This window comes from Castor canadensis, chromosome 8, assembly GCF_047511655.1.
Source record: "Castor canadensis chromosome 8, mCasCan1.hap1v2, whole genome shotgun sequence".
NCBI lineage: Eukaryota > Metazoa > Chordata > Mammalia > Rodentia > Castoridae > Castor > Castor canadensis.
In genome coordinates, this window is record NC_133393.1 from 110,540,128 (window position 1) to 110,557,752 (window position 17,625).

At 40.2% G+C, this 17,625-nt stretch overlaps 1 protein-coding gene across 3 annotated transcripts in view; it reads right to left on the reverse strand.

The window, feature by feature from the left end:
* The window catches only part of Ptprb (protein tyrosine phosphatase receptor type B), a 125,644-nt gene that overhangs the window by 8,995 nt on the left and 99,024 nt on the right, over positions 1-17,625 (reverse strand). For all 3 annotated transcript variants that reach the window (XR_012450907.1, XM_074083913.1, XM_074083914.1), the window contains 11 exons: positions 16,830-16,929; positions 15,908-15,991; positions 15,794-15,811; positions 15,593-15,674; positions 14,938-15,028; positions 13,692-13,768; positions 11,976-12,110; positions 10,333-10,455; positions 9,988-10,151; positions 7,322-7,457; positions 426-546 (listed from right to left, as the gene is read on the reverse strand). Coding sequence is in view for 2 of the 3 variants with exons in the window: in XM_074083913.1 (XP_073940014.1) it covers positions 426-546; positions 7,322-7,457; positions 9,988-10,151; positions 10,333-10,455; positions 11,976-12,110; positions 13,692-13,768; positions 14,938-15,028; positions 15,593-15,674; positions 15,794-15,811; positions 15,908-15,991; positions 16,830-16,929 (1,131 nt within the window). In the remaining variant the exon portion in view is untranslated. The remainder of the gene's footprint in view (positions 1-425; positions 547-7,321; positions 7,458-9,987; positions 10,152-10,332; positions 10,456-11,975; positions 12,111-13,691; positions 13,769-14,937; positions 15,029-15,592; positions 15,675-15,793; positions 15,812-15,907; positions 15,992-16,829; positions 16,930-17,625) is intronic.

Genomic DNA, 17,625 nt, shown 5'->3' on the forward strand with positions numbered 1-17,625 from the left:
GATAACTTGATTGACAGGTTCTTCTCCAAAACAATTTTACAGTTTGAATTCCCAGTTGTGATTTCTATACATCCTCCCCAGTGTTGAAGCTCATGACTTAGAAAAGAACTGCTAAGTATAACCCTTTATAGAGGTAGAGGTTCCACATGGAGGGGATGGGGACATAGCTAAGTGGTAAGCGCTTATTTATTGTGTGTGAGGCTCTGGATTCAATCCCCAGCACTGGGGGGAACATTTGCTGAGATAAGGTGTGGAATTACTGCTCTGCCCCCTCCCAACTCTGCCTCTCCTTCCCATGGTCACACTCTTCTTCTGAGTAGAAGAAGAAACCGGTGGTGTACGTTGAAAGCTTTAAGTTATTAATGGTTTCTAGATTGATCATATTTTGAAAAGGGAACTTAAACATTAGTGAAGTAACATCCTACCTCTGTGATACTCTGGATTCACATTTTCGTAGATTGGAAACAAGGGGTTTTCTTGTTCGTTCCGTAACTTTCTCGCTCTGAGAACGTCTCTCACACACTGATGTAGGTATACATACTGACACTATGGAAAAACAGAAAATGTATCAGAGACCAGCCTACTCTCAAGGAGAAGAAAAACAAGGTTTAAAAAAACAAACAAACATGGAAATAATGGGATTCTGTAGAGCTAGCAAATTTTTTGATCACCACTTCACTAATGGTCTCTGGTTCATAAAAGAGTTCTTTTTTTTTTTAATTATCACCAAAAGGAGAAGAATAGTAAAGGACAGAGAGGTGTTTCTTCATTCCTTTGAGGTGATGCCTATTTACACAGTATGTACTGTGAACGCCTAGATCCTTCACAAACTGAATGAATGCCAAACACCATGTTATGTACATTACATAAATTATCTCATTTCATGGTTTCAGTGCCCTTGTGAAGTAGATGTAATCATCACTATAAACTGAGAATCAGAAGTTCATTAACTTCTCCAAAATTACACAGCTAAAAATACGGGACCCTAGGATTTAGTTCTGGGAATGCAATGTCAAATTTCATATTTTTACTACATCAATTTTCTGATGAGAAAAATCATCTCACTGCATACTCTTCTGCATTCCCCTTCTTCTATGGTGAAAGTACAATACGACCATTGACTGGCAGTTCTTTGAGTGCAAGGCCAGTGTCTGCTTTAAGTCTGTTCTCTCAGCATTTGAGTCTGGACCACAGGAGAATCTCAAAGATGTTGATTCACTGCAGGAACCATACAGGGTTACTCCTTATTAGGAGAGATCTACTTGCCATCTATTTGGGACTTAGCTACTTTGCAAACATAAGCAAATATAGAAAAGTCAGTGCTTTGGTGACCATAAAGACATCACAAAGACTTCCACTGACAACAGTGTCCAAATTGTGCACTGGATTCCCTTACTTACTGCCAACTGAGCTCTCTGGGGTAGATGTCTATGCAGCCTTGGTGCTTGGCCTTCAGCTCTACTTAATGATGCAGTTAGTGCCAGCCCCTGGAGAGTGAGGAGGTTGGGAGGGAACACAGCACCACCTGAGGGAGACTGGCTCTTAGCCAGCCTCTGACTGGCTTAGGTTGAATCCTGGAGGCTTTTCAGGATCTCAGTTTCCCTATCTATAAAATAAGGAGTCCAGGGTTTCTTCTAAATATAACATCCCTTGTCCACTTAAGGATATAAGACTTGGTATTGATGTCAGTTACATTGATATTGAAACATTTCTAGACCTCATGTTTAAGGCAATCAATGTCAGCACCCTTGCAGTATTTTAAAGGTTTTAAATATTAAGTTGGACTAAAATATCTTCCCTTACTAACAATATTTCAAAGTGGACAAGAATGCATTTTTGTGGTCTTGTACTAGGCATTGATTGGAAACTAGTCTGGCCATCTCACTTCGGGACTTTATAAGGTAGGTCTGGAATTAGGACATTTGTAAAAACTGAATTAATCATAAGTGAGGCTTGCACTAATATTAATAACCATTCTTTGCTTTTCCGCTCACAGACCCTGCTCATTTGTTATGTGTGTCTTCTACTACCTCGACCTTGAAAATTTGAGGAGAGTACTATTCTTTGTTGTTGTTGAGAGCTTGGTAGGCAGCCCACAGTGGCCTTGAGCTCACCATGTGGCCCAGGATAGTCTGGAACTCACAATCCTCTTGCCTCTGCCTCCTGAGTGCTGTTATTACAGATGTGCCCTGCTTCAGAAGAGTACCATTCTGAGAATGGTTGTTAATGCACAACAGTCTCTTTTGCCATCTTCAAATGATCCACCAAATCAGAGATCAACACCTTGCTGTTTCCTTTCATCCAAAGCACAATTTCTATTTTTAATTGCACTGGGCTATTAAATTATTTGGAAACCTAAGAGGTAAGCTCTGAATGAACTCCATTAATCCATGCCATCGCTTATTAATACATTCTTCAGCAATGATCCACCATTGACTTTGAAACTATTCATTAATTTTCTTTGTCTTAAATGTCAATTCTTTTGTGAATAGAATATCCCTTAGAAAAAGAATCTACTAAAACCACCAGATCATTAATTTGCTTCTCACTTTATTCTTAATGAAAAGCAGGAAAAAAACCCCTTCAAATCATGAAAGATCATTTTTTTCCTAATTAGTGAAGCTTTGGCTTGGTGTTAATACATTTAATTTCACCAATATTTATAGTATTAGATAGCATTTCTATTATTAATTGTAGCTTTTCATAGTTCCTGAGTGCATAATTTAGGAGAAGGGCAGACTTGTGAACAAACGTCTAGAAGATAATAAGCATAAAATAGAATTGTGGATAAAGATTCATTTAGAAGAGGAAAATCTTCAGTTCACTTTTAGGGGAGGAAAGTATTGAGCTAGAAAGAAAAGGTGACATTTGTAAGACTATGAACAAAGCAGGGCATTCCAAGTGATAGAAATAACATAGAAGTGCACATAAGGAAACTATAGATAGCCAAAATGTAGAAATGAACCAAGCCTTGTATGCACATATGAATAATAAAAGAAAAATGAAAAAAAAAAGCCAAAATGTGGATTGCAGGGGTCACGGGACTCTCCCAGGACAATCCACTGGTAGGACCTGAGACGCTTAGTCCTGCCACATCCCAGGTCTCTTCTCATCAGAAGCAGATGCTGTTGACAAACTGTGATCATCACTTGTTGTTCTTTAATAAGTTACTGCTCTATCTGAGGGTCTCTCTCACAGTCAGGCTGCAAATTTGTCCCAAAGCAGGCTAAAAGGAGGAATGGTTGGCAAATCCCATCCAATGCCTCTTTTTTTAGAAATCCTCACTGCTTGATATATTCAGAAATTTTGATGACCTGCATTGCTTTGTATCACAAATCCCCAAGATTGAAAAGGTTGAGATCAACTGCTACTATAGACCCAGAAAAGTAACCCGAGGACTCAGAATGGCCTTTCTCCTTTGCTGGATGTCATCTGTAGGGTCTTGGCTGTGAACTACACCTGTCTGCACTACTGCCATTATCCAAAACGTCAGGCTAGATTTGGGGCCAGGGATTCTGAGACTGTAGAAAATGTCCAGCTTTGGCAGAGGGCTGAAGCAAGACAAGTAATATCTAATATCAGTTAGGATTTGGTTTGACCAAGAAAAAGGGATGAACAAGAGAGAGGAACTAGAATAAAGAGAAAGATGTAGGGTGGAAGTGACAGGACTTCATGACTGCTTGGATGTGGAAACTGGAAAGAAGTCGGCTCCCTGACTTGACAGAAACATGGATAGCCACACTCTCAATGGAAATTGAAAGATGCAAGAGCAAGAGTGCTTTTGTTTTTATTTTATTTTATTTTTTTAAAGAAAGATAATGAGTTGGTGTTGAGCATTTTGAGTATGAGGTAACTATAAAGCCTGTGTGGGGAGCTATCCGGCAGGCAAGTACCTAGGTAAATGCTAGGGAAGGAGAATTAGATCTGGGAAACAGAAGCAGGTACACAGTTCTTGAAACCATGGTGTGTGAGGAGGACAGCACAAAATAAAAGATCTAGAGAAATTAGAGCCAGGTCCGGAGGACAGAACCTTTGGGAACTCAAATATTGAGAAGGCAAGTTGAAGAACAAACAGAATCCCAAGAGAAGTGAAAGGAGAAGAGAACAGGGGGAAAAAAAGAAGTTGTTTTTAAGGACAAGGAGGAGATGTGGCACACTCTGTTGCCTTTGTTCTGAAAGTCAGCCACTAATATTTGCAATAGAATTCCTGCTTCTTGCCAAAATGCAACTTCAGCACTGTGGACAGGTGTATGGAAGTGATAGATGAGGGCCCAAGGAGTCTGTGACACTAACTAGGAAGCCAGAACACACACACACACACACACACACACACACACACACACACACACACACACACAGCTCAAGACTTCTTACAATGTGATAGCTTCTTTTTCCCAAATTACAAATTAATTATGACTGAGTTTGTGGAAGTGACAATAAACTATTAATGAAATACCAATGTTTACTTTTTAAGCAACATAATTTTAACAAAATTGTTCAATTAATAGACTAAAAATTGATACAGAGAAGGAAAACAAGTTCCTACTCTCTAGGAACTCATACTCTAGAAAGCTGAAGGATTACAGTTATGATATGGGGTGACAGAATTCTGTAACCATTCACAAAATAACAGAGCTGACAGCGATCATCAATGGCTACTAAAGCCATTAAGTAAAAGGTTAGTGTGGACTCTGATAATGGATGGTTCAGGCTGCTGTCCCCTGGAACCCACTGTTAATATATTTGTTCTGTCCTGACAAAAGCTTGCACATGGTGCTTTGCCTCTTGATGGGATACAACAGGAACTCCTCAGCACCACCACAAAGCACCATAATGATAAAACGAGTTTAATCAGGCCTCTGGATCTAGTGATCAGCTGACAGGAACCAAGAAGAACAGAGGGACACTTCACCATCATGAAAAAGCAATCAGCCACATCTAGAACACAGGAACATCTAAGGAGCAATGGAGCTGGTTTCTTTGATAAATAAATGGCATGGAAAACAAATGGGAAGGGGATAATTATAGGCTAAAAGAGATTTCAAAGATTCTTCAACCAAATTAAAACATAGGGACTTTGTCTAGATTCTAATGAAAACTAGTTGCAGCCTTTTTAAAAATAAAAAGTAATTTTAAAAAAGACAAATAGGGGTGTTTAAACACTGATTGGATACTAAATGATATTTATGAATTTTAGCTAAATTTTTGCATGTGACAAATGGTATGGTGGTCATGGTTTTAGAGTCTAAACACACACACACATACACACTCACACACATACATACACACCTACACACACACACACACACTCACACACCTACACACCTACACACACATACACCTACACACACACACCTACACACACACTCACACTCACACACATACACACACATACACATACACATACACACACACACTCACACACCTACACACCTACACACACACACACCTACACACACACTCACACTCACACACATACACACTCACACACATACACACACCTACACACACACCTACACACACACTCACACTCACACACATACACACATACACATACACACAGACACATACACACACACACACACACACACATACACACACAACCTGAAATAAGTATTTATTCAAGAATGAAAAATATGGTAAGTAAGGTTTGCTTTGAAATATTCCAGTGGGGTCATGGGATAGGGGAACAGTGTATATGTGCTATAGATGAAGCAAGAACACAGAACACTCACAATTGTAGAAGCCAGTTTGAATACATGAAAATTCCTTGTCCTGTTTCTCTGGTTTTGTGTACTACTTTTTTTCTTTTATTGGTGGTGGTGGGCTTTGCACCTGCTAGACAAGTACTCTACCACTCCCAGCCTCAGTTTTGTACACTTTTAAACAATTTCATAATAAAGTTTTCAAAATATGGTGGGCAAATTGTTACAACAAAAGTGCTGCCAGCCCAGGACCATGGTGATAGCAGAGTCTGGGGAGTGGGTGCCGCCTGCCCAAGGCAATGACACCAGTCTTTTGCCAGAAGAGCTCCTGAATGTGAGTTTTGTAGGATATTAGTATGTGTGGAACAAGAAAAGAATTCAGGGGACAAACTGCTTTGGGGAATAGTGGACTCGATACTCAAAAAGAGAGTTTATTGTCCCTGTTGTGTGGAACACTGCTGCCTGTGCAGTTTCCATGTCTACTGTAACTCTAAGACAGATTGTGGTAGTGTGTGGAACTTTTCACCCATAGAATTTTTTATTTTTAATTGTTATTACACTGAAGATTTTGCAGTTACTTGGGCAAAAACAGAGGATAAGAGAACCTGAGCCTTGGAAGACGTTTATGCAGGAGAGAGATGTGAAGCAATGCAAGGAATCTCCCTGTATAGCTATCCTTATCTCAACTAGCAAAAACCCTTGGTCCTCCTTATCAATGTTTATGCTCTCTCTTCAACAAAATTAGAGATAAAGGCAAAACAGTTTCTGCCTGGAAGCAAAGGGGATAGGGGGAGAAAGGGAGGGGGCAGGGGGAAGCGGGGAGAAATGACCCAAACATTGTATACACATCTGAATAAAAGGAATAAAAAAAAAAAAGGAGAGATGTGCTTGGAGTATACTGGGTGTACAGATCTGACCCTGAGGCTGTGGGGAAGTGGGCTTGGTACTCTAGATTTTCTAGCACAGAGTCCAAGTCAGCTTGGCCATACCCTGGGTATAGGCTTTGTGAAAGCCCTTTAGCCTCTGGACTTCAGTTTTCTATCCTGGAAATGAAATATAATACCCTTCTTACTTGGTTATGAAAATTTAATGAGATTACATGTTCAAAAATGATCTGCAAATGTCAAAGGGCTGTACAAATGGAAACATTTAGCCATCACAATTGACATATAGCCCATGGTGTCTCCAGAGATAGGGGTGCTGATGGGAGGGGTGGGGCTAGGGGAGAGAAGAAATTTTCATCTTTCTCTTTACTAATTGCAATCCTTGTGCTCATCCACCATGCATATCTTGAAATGAGCATCAGGCTGGGCTGTCTTAGCTTCTCCCTCATGTGTAATGCATATAATCAACCCCACCCCCCATCTTTCTGCCTGCCCACTCAAATTAATTCTTTCCTGAACTGAGAAACCAGCTCAGTAAAGATAAGGGTATATATCATCTTCAAGGTCACTGAGCTTTGCTTCAAAACATCAAGCCCTAGAAAATATTTATATTCAGTTCTCTCTTATTCTTCCTAAGTTGTCATGGTTATGTCTGCTTCTCAGGTTAGAGCCCTGGATGTTTTCATTGGTGAGGGGAAAAGGTGGTTGTGTCTTTCAGCCTGTAATTCTTACCTCAGTCTGGACCATGTGAACCCTGTGAAGTCTTAGGTCGTGCACTGCTCCATAAATGTCCACAGAGTCTTTGGAGTCTAATTGTTGAAGGATTCGGTCCAATGCAATAAAGGTTCCAGTTCTACCCACACCAGCACTAGAAGAGATGGTGAAGGAAAATTGAGCCTTTTTATTAAATTTGCCTTTCAAGATTGCATTCAGAGACTGAGACACAATCTTTCTTTTTCTCTTCCAAGTTAAGGGAAAATTGCTTTCTGTTAATGTGCCCTCTCTCCTAAAGAAATATAACTTAGAGTCCCTGTGGTCCACCTCTTTCTCCATCCTTCCTCCCCATTCCCCATCTCAACAAAGATAAGTACTGCTTTGCACTTGGTGTGTGTCATGTCCACTCATGGCTTCATACTTTTCCTACATATATGTAAATCCATAAGCAGTACATTTATTTTATATGTTACATAAATTTACTGAAGTGCTGGCACATTTCATGTATTCTTTTGCCAACTTTTTTATTCAATGCTGTGTTTTGAGATTTATCCACGTTACAGGTAGATTTAATTTCCTTTTTGTTGTTGTTGGTTTTTTGCTTTGTTTTGAGACAGGTTTCATTATGTAGTTCAGGTTGGCCTCCAACGCATGACCCTCCTGACTCAGTCTCTTGAATGTTGGGATTACAGGCATATGCCACCACGTCTGGTTTAGATCTAATTTCTTTTAACATTTTATAGAGTTCAGAAATCCTTGCTACTCCATTCTATACTGCAGATAATGAGATCAATTTTGGCTTTTCCTCTATAAAAATGTGTTGTAATAAACATTATTGTGCATGTGTGTAGCAATTTTTCAGGGACTGACAACTAGAAGCAGAACTGCTAGGTTGGTAATAGAGTATCAATACTTTTGTTAGGGATTTCCGTATTGCTTCCCAAGGTGGTTTTTTGATTTTGTGCAGGTTTTGATACCAAGATGAAACTGTCCTTATCCAACTTAGATGAAATTAGAGCTGGGAAGTTATTGAGGGGGAGAACTCAGGCCTGCCTATATGTGATAAGCACTTTCTCAAGGAATTTCTAAAGCCAAAAAGAAATCCTTGTCATTCTACATGCACCCCATTCTTTGCAGACCTTGCACATATGCACAGATTTCTGTAACACAGGTTATCTCCAACATTATTTAAGACTTGCAATTCAGATAAGATGCTCTCCACTTAACTCTTGCCTGGCAATGGTACCTCCACCAATGATTTGACAGCAACCCCTAACTCAAGTTGTATATGTTAATTTCTCCCTTAAGAACTTGTCCTCACCTCAACCTCTTTGAATATACCCATTGTTTACAATGATACACATATTTCTACTGTAATGTTCTGCTATTCCCAAATAAATATCATTATTCTTTGTAGAATCTCTCTGCTTATTAGTCAGGTTTATGATGCACACACAAATTTATAAGATAAAGAATAGTTCTCCAGTACTCCTGGGCAAAAATGCCTGCCATTCTTCAGAAAGCAAAAAGCTCTCAAATGTCTTGCATTCCCATTAAAAGCACTGGGGTTCCAATGACATATAAAAGCAAGGCTCCTAGGGTGTGGGGCCGATTGGGAGAAAATTAGAGAGCTTGACATTTCTCTTACTGTAGCGATTCTCAGCTCTTTAGTTATTAGTGCCATTCAGTTAGGGCTATCAAAGTGTTGCTGCAAACATTAATTACCTAAACACCAGGCTCCCCAGGGAGAGAAAGATAGCTTGTTAGGTTGATATTATGGACAGATGGTCTGAAGTAAACAAAAGTCAAGAAAGAACAGAAATTTTAGAGCAAGTGCTATGCTGTGGTGAAGGAAGGAGGATGAAAGCTTGAGGCTAGACTGGGTAATGTAGAGAGTGGTTGGCTTGGGCTACACAGTGAGATTCTGTCTCAAAAATCTAAAAAAAAAAAATGGGCAGGGGCAGGGAATGTCTTGCCATTCCTCAATCCTTATGGAGACTCAGTCTTCCTCCTCTTTCTCCTCTGGAGGATGCACTGTAAGGCACCATCTTGGAAGCAGAGATGAGGCCCTCAAAAGACATGGAATCTGTTAATGCCTTAATCTTGGATTTCCCAGCTCCCAGAATTGTGAGAAACAGATTTCTACTGTGTACAAATTACACAGTCCATGGCATTTTGTTATTACAGCACAACAAAGACATGTTACTAGACCTGGAGGAAAATATATAACAGGACTCTTCAAGGTGGAAGAGAGAGAGAGAAAGCCATCTCAAGGAGTAAGGATGGCAGGAGTTAAGAATCAGCTAGTGCAGTCACCTTAGTGGGAGGGAATTTGTTGAGAAACTGGAAGACATTGAAGTCACTTAAGGATTTTGCATTTCCTACAGTTGAAAAAAGAATGAGAGAGAGAGAGAGAGAAAAAAAAAAAGAATAGAGAGGGAGAGGGAGAGAGAAGTGGGAGGTGAAGAAAGTGGAAAGAAGTCATTGAAGAGGAGTAGTGAGATTGGAGAGCAGAAGTGAGAATAATATAAGAAAATCCTCTGTGGGCTAAGAAGGCTGATTGGCCCAGAGAAATCTTCCAACTGCACATTCCCCATATTTTCTGCCTTTCTCAGACTCTGGGGGTGGGGTACAATCCTCTTATGGGTGCCATTTTACTTTCTCTTAGAATGCTACATACCTACCTGCAGTGCACCACAGTGGGCCCGACACTTGGAGTTCTATTGATGTAGTCCCTGACTGTTCTTACAAACTGGATTAGGGACTGAGTGGCCTCAGGGACTCCGTGGTCTGGCCACACTGTGTAGTGAAAGTGACGGATGAGTTTATGTGCATCGAGCTGCTCCTCCTGTAAGAACAGAGAGTGGAATAAGAAGAGAAACAAGCCAAGCTACACTCAAATTTGACAACTATGCTACACAAGAATTTCTTTGGGTTGAAACTATAGGAAAAAGAAAAGAGCAAAACTAGGTTTTGCAGAGCTCTGTTTGCCATGTTTTTGGGTAATTAAGTCAAGCAAATTAACATACACTGCATATCTTAAACTCCCTGATGGTCCACTCAGGCAGCACTGACTCTGACAGCATCTGCAGGATGAGGTCCCCATAATAGAGGGAGTCCTGGTCCGCTGGCCAGTAATGGTCACATTTTACCTACAAGAGGACAGATAGGGAAAAAAAGTGAGTCTGGAAGCATGACTTCTATGAGAACCTGGAGTTTCCCTCGTTGAAGTCCCCTCCTGAGTTAGGAATCCAGGATCAGCTGCTAAAGCAACTTAACCATCTATTTTCTATTAACCTGTTCATGGCCAGTGCCAAAGCTAGGCTATACTCCAAGGTACAGGGAGACACTGTACAAAAAACAGATCCTACCCTCAACCTTTGGATTCATTCATCTTTCAAGCATAGTGTTAACATGCCTGATGTTAACATGCCTGAATTAATTTCCTCAGCATTCCAATATCAGATAAACCAGACTTAAAATATTTTGTTCTTAGGCTGGGGGTATAGCTCAATGGTAGAGTGACTGCCTAGTATGCTCAAGGACCCACGTTTTGATCCCTAGCACTGCAAACCAAACCAACCAAACCAAAACAAAACAAAAAAGGCAGGGAGAATTTCTTGTTCCTTCTGAAGAAAGATGTAGCTAGGCAGAGGAAGGTGTTGTCTTTCTGGACCTGTTTTGGTCACATTTTCTATTGCTATCCTAAACTGGGCCACGGGCCAAAGAGATCTTTGAGAAGTCAGAATGTGTAGCAAAACTTGTCTTTACATGTACAGACAAAGGAGAGGGTATTGTGAACTTTACTTTGTTTTGGGGTATTTATACATTTAATTATAAATTGATATGCTTTTCATAAAATGTGGATAGTTACAGATATAAGTATATATTTGTTTGCATATGTAAATATGTGTATCAAATACGGTACAAGTGGCTTTTATTGTATTGAGTATGATAAGGCACCCCTGGTGGGCAGATAGAGTTACATGTATAAATTTCTATGTTTTATGAAACATTTATATGGTAATGTAGATATTTCTAGTTGTTTCTTTAATTCATATAGTTACACATGTCTATATGTGTACATATTTATCAAATAAGGCTAGTCATGCAGAGAAGGATATACAGGTTTCAGTTTAGCATGAATGACTGAAGAGACATCTGAAAATGCAACATCTAATTATGGAATGCTTTACATGTAATCTCTCCTTTAATCCTAAAAGTAACCATATAAAGTAGAAGACTGCAAATGCATTACAAGAGGTTTGTAATTTGTCCAGATAACCAGTTTATGTCTGCCCACACAGTCTAAAATTCACTTCTTTCCTGAGAGCAGGGACAGGCCCTTGACTCCAGCAGGGACTCTCTCTGTTGCACCCTGGAGGATGGAGCAGAGTGGCAGGTACTCTTTCTGTCTAATGAATACTGCTGATCATCCCAGTCCTAACATGGAAACAGCTTTGACTGAAACTGCACACCCAGAACCAGAATGAGGGCTCACCTGGAGTTTCTGTTGGAGCTTTTTTATAGCAGAGAAGCTTAATTCACTAATGACATTCTCACATGATTTCTACTTGGTTTTATGGGTGTAACTTTGGATGGGGGTGGGGGTTAGAATTCCATCTAGATGGCAGAAAGCAAAGCTAGGAATTTAGGAAGGCTGTTTACTCACACGGCCCTTCTCAACACATTGGGTCACCATGACAATGTTGTGAACATTCTGTTCCCACGCCATTTTCCAGAAGTCATCCTTAGTGCCAGGAAGCGGTCCCTGAGTAGCTATGTATTCTCTTCTGAAGTTGTTACCCTGAGATGAATTTACAATACGAAGAGTCAGAAACAATGGACCTCTTCATAACTGTAAACAAAGAGTTAGCTCTGCAGATGATATGATATGGAGGTCTCCTGACAGGCCCTGGACTTGAGGAAAAAGACATTAACGCAAGTGTCAAGTCTTAGGAGCAGGAAGGACAAAGGCCAGAACACTGAGCTCTTGGTAAGAGCCTGGATCTTATCAGTCTGGATCTATTCTAAAAGACAAATGGAGAACTCAAGCAATTATATGGAAAACATTTCATCCTCAATTATGTGGTTGTGTGTGTGGACTATTTGAAGGACTGACTTTTGGTCATTTTGGATGGTTGACATCAGAATAATTTGATGAGAGATATCATGGAAGGGAAGTCTAATGAAAAAGAAGTCATTGTTCCTTGAGCAACCTGAGCTTCTACCATGCAATGTGCAGTGGGTCAACATGTAAAGAGCTGATTTAATCCACCCACTCATTCTGCACTTCAGTAATGCAGAATTACTTGCAATCCTTGGGGATTCTACATTATATCACCTCTGCCACCCACAATCCCTAACCACCTAAGCACTGCCTCTTAACGGGTTAGTCCTATTTATCTTTAGCATATTGACTGCTAGGCTGGGGCTTCTTGTGTCTTTCTCTCCATTGTGTGATATTCTCCTTCTCAATGCTCCCTGGCAGTCTCTTGCCTCTTGCCACTCAGAGTGTGGTCTTCAGATTGGCAGCAATGGGCTCACACGGGCACACTGGAAATGCAGACTCCTAGGTCCCACCATATTGCTGATGAATCAGAACCTGCATTTTAACAAGATCCTCAGGTAATGCTGATATCTGTTAATACTGGAAAAGCACTGCTCTGGCAAGTTGCTCATGGTATTGCCTTGTAATTTCCTAATATCTTCATTGTCCTGAGAGTTCCTTTAGAATCAGGCTCCATGTACACAGCTAGTGTTTGACTTATAGTTAGCACTTAACTAATGGGGATTTATTAAGTAAATGGGTGATTATTTAAGGTAATTATTATTATTCTAAGTTTTTAGAAAAAGAACTGGAGGCCCAAAGAGAAGACATAACTTGCCCTTGGTCAAGGGGAAGAAGTGGGATTCAAACCTGGATGTATCTCACCCTTAAAGCTTCCACTGTGCTGTAGGAAGCCGGTAAACTGCAAGCCAAATCAGAGCCCAAAGGACTGGCACAATCTTTGAGAGGCACCTGCCATTTTCAAAAATTCAAACAATATGAGATTGAATTCCCTGTCTCTCAGTCTCACCAGTGGAGGCCATGTTCCTTAGGGAGTTCTAATCTTGTCTAAGGGCCACAGAAAGAAAGCAACCCTTGAAATTGTATCCTGGGGTCATGATGACTACATGTGACCACAGCCATTGTGAAAAATGGGGCTTAGCAGTGATTGAATCAAATACCCTACATTTTATGGCAATCAGATGTGGTCTTCTAAAATCTGCAAATTTTTCCAGACTGAGAACAGTGGGAACATGCAGAAGGAGGGCTATCTCCAGTGTAGCCACCATTGATACTTCCTCCCGTGACTTTCAGCATGTGACCTGGTAGTTCACTTACCGGGATGTAGCTGGCATTGATGTAGTCAGAGCAAGGGTCATCATCTACATTTGACAGCTTGACTCGAGAGGCATCATCTGGAAGGAAGTTTATTAAGAGGCTTGTTGCTGTATCTTGGGTGAGTTTTCTGTTTATATAATGTGTAGTATTTGATATGCCTTATCTCTGAGTCCCATAACAGCCTCAAGGGAGGTGTTCTTATCTCCATTTTACAGATGAAGTGCAGACAGGACAACTAAATTGCCCAGGTTGCACACAAACAATCAGACCCAGCAAACGGATGTGAAGCCCCATCTGTATTTTCCTTTGCGACATCATCATGACACTTGCTTGGTGCAGTGACCAGCTTGCTCTCACTGCTGGGATGAAAACAAGCCAGAAAAAAATACCTCCTTTTGTTTTATGTAATGGGATAAGAATGACTTTTTAAAAAATTGCTAACTAACCAGTGTCTCATGCTTGAAATCCTAGCTACTTGGGAGGCTGAGATCAGGAGGATCATGTTTCAAGGCCAGCCCCCTGGCAAAAAAGTTCGAGAGACCCCATCTCAACAAACAGTTGTGCATGGTGGTGTGCACCTATCATCCCAGTTAGGCAGCAGAAGGAGACTGAGAGGAAAACTGGCTGTTTTCCTCCTCCTAGTCCTTCTCCGTCTTCTTTGGCTGGCCAGCCAGTGAGAGCAAAAAAATTTGTGAGACTTCATCTCAACAGAAAAAAGGTGGTCATGATTGTGCACACCTGTCATTCCAGCTATGGCAGCAAGAAGTGTAAAATAGGATTGCAGTCCAGGAAGGCCTGAGCAAAAAGTGAGATCCTATCTCCAAAATAACCAAAGCAAAAAAGGGCTGCAGGCATGGCTCAAGTGGCAGAGTGCCTGCCTCATAAGCACAAAGCCCTGAGTTCAAACCTCAGTACCACCAGAAGAAAAAACACAAATTGGAGATTTTGCTAAGCAAATGCAGATGTCAGAGCCCCACTGTTAACCCTGCCTCCATGGAGAAGCAGTGGGACCACACGGGGAAATGTTAACGGCATGAGCCCTCTCATAATCATAACTGGCTGTTTTCCTTTTGGAGAGAAGTCATTCTTTGTTCAAATCATTTAGAGCCTGAGGTCTTCCATATTATCAGCTGTTCTATAGATACATAATTTTTGTTATAACATTTCTTTAGCCCCTTTTGTTCCTGGAAAATAAGCAGAAATGGCTAGAGGAAAACAGTGTTGCAAATTTCCATAGGAAACTTACAGGGCAATATATTGTTGTATCGATTTTTCCCTCTATTCTCTGGCAAGAGTGCAATGTCACATGACTGGTTTCGACCAACATCTTTTAAGTCCTATTAGGTTTAAAAAAAGTTTGTAAGTGGAGAACATGACATAGAATAAAGCAAAGTATACAGTCCTTGAGATACAGAATAATATAAAGATAGGCACCCAAGCTCCTGCTTATGGAATACCTAGTATCCCCATGCATGAGCTCTCATCCCTTCCACAGACTCACAGGAGAGATGCTCTTATCATTGTCTTCCAGATGAGGTTTAGACAGGATAACTGATGTGCTCTAGGTCACACAAGTGGCAAAACTGGGAGTCACATCCAAAACGTGGGCGCTTTTTACCAAACCACATTTTTTCCCAGTTAAGCAAATGACCAGGCTGAATAACTGACAGGATTAGTTTTGCAGCTGAAATCTGTTAATTCTTTCTTGCCATCTGATCCAGCAGCACTTTGTGCCCTGTGCTACTCTGGAGCTTAAACTGGCCTCTGAGATTAGGTGGTATATTGTACAGGGAATGGTCTCAGCTGAGACCCTAAGCATCATTCTATGATTCCACAGTAAAGTGAGGAGGGAAATTCTGCTAAGAATAGGAGGTGCTAAAGTTTCATTGCCTCAGTTGTACCTCATATTCCTTGGATAGAAGGTAGTTGGAGTCAGCCTGCAGTTTCATGAAATGCCCTTCAAATTGATTTACTTTTATGGGGCTGTAATTAAAAATGAAACAAAAGGAAAAGAAAGTTACTGAAAAAAGGGAATATGCCAGAGTCAGTGTGAGTCATATTTCAAAAGCAGACAATATAGTAACTAATGAATTTTGTCTTACCAAGAAGTTTTCCGGTTACTGTGAAGGAGCCAAAAGACAAAGAAAGACCACATTAGAAAATCTCACATAATACTATCTTCCAATAAATTAAATGATGGAAAACATAGCACTTACCCTTTCTGGCCCAGATTCAAGTGGACAGATAATGGCCGATCCCTACGAATGCTCAGGCGGGCAGAAGGCCTTTCTCGACCATGGCTGAAACATAAGGCAGAGGATTTTTATTCTAATTATGATGCTTGGTTTGAACAAATTTGTACATTTATGGTAAGGCTTTGCATGTATGTGCAAATATGGATTTTTCAGTATTCATTGCACTCAGCCAACATCTCTTTGAAGGAAGAAAAGGAGAGGAAGAACATAAAAAAGTAATCTTTCTCACTCAGAAACAAATCTCTATACTAACTGAAGATTTGTCTCTTGGTTTTTGGCTATGGGTCATAATCACTTCCCACACTCTCAATAAAACTTTCCTTTAAAAAAATCTGCCAAACCAGTAAAGCTCCCATGCCAGACATGACTGCAAGAGAGAAAATGAAGTGTCTCCTGTTCCCCCACCCAAAAAAATCCACTGAAAAAAGAGAGCATGGCATTGGGTCCACATGCTTTCTGGTTCTTTTTAGTTCCTTTTAAAATCAGAATAGTAGATATGAGCCCCAATGGTGACGTCACCCATACTTTTCAGAATATTTCAAAAATGCCCTCAGGCATACAATTTGCAAACACCTCTGTCCTCATGGGGTCATGATCCAACAAAAAAAATATATTTTTTTTTTACAAAAAGAGTAATTACACGTTCAAATAAAGCTATTGATGGAGTCTCAGTAGAAAGGGCCAAATTCATCAATAGTATATAGGAGAGCTGAAAAAAGTGAGTTACTGTTTTAGTGTGATTTTGGCTTTTACTGAGGGAGCAATGGTGATCAAACCTATAGAAATTAAATTAATTTCCCCTTTTAATATTTAGACTAAAGGGCACTTTCAGCTGCATCTCTACAGTTGTGGGCCAAATCACCAGAGGGATCGTTGCACTTACCTTGCCTTCTGTCTACAGATGAATAAGGCAACAAGAGCCACCAGCATACCAATTAAAAACAGACCAGCACTCACGCCTTCAATAACTCCAAACAAGGGCTCTGCAATAATTCAAATACAAACAATAAACCCACATGGGCAAGTTAGTGACAGCAAACCAGTAGAGGAGCTACTGAAGCCGTATCTCCCAAGAAATGTTCTTACAGGTACAATTCAAGTGATTCCTACATTGAGGTATTGACTATACAAAGGCTATGAGTAGATGGCTGAGAAGATGAAATGTTGGCTACTATCCTATTATAGTCAAATTGATTACAGGGAAAAAGTTCATAGCTTATAAGGGAATTTTGGACTTCGTCTTTATATGTACAGCTTGGAGCACCTGAGATAAAAGCACTAAGTTTGCTATTAAGATAAAGATGCAATTTCATAAGAAGTATGTTACACAGTCTCTAGGGCTTTAACGAATCCAGTAAATTGATGGAGTCATTTTAAAAAACCTCAGTTTTATTATCAGGTATGATACTGCCACCAGGAGTTTATGAACAAGTGAGAGTAATCTTTTTCTTTTTTTTTTAATTTGAGACAGGATCTCACTATATTTCTCAGGCTAGCCTTGAACTCTGGAGTGGGCTCTAGAGATTCTCCTGCCTCAGCCTCCCTGGTAACAGGGACTACAGATACATGCCACTATGCCCAGTTAGCCTATTAAAAAAAATTTTCACTGAAATATAATTCACATAGCACATAATCTACTTATTTAAATTTATAGTCACAGAGTTTTGCAAATATCACCA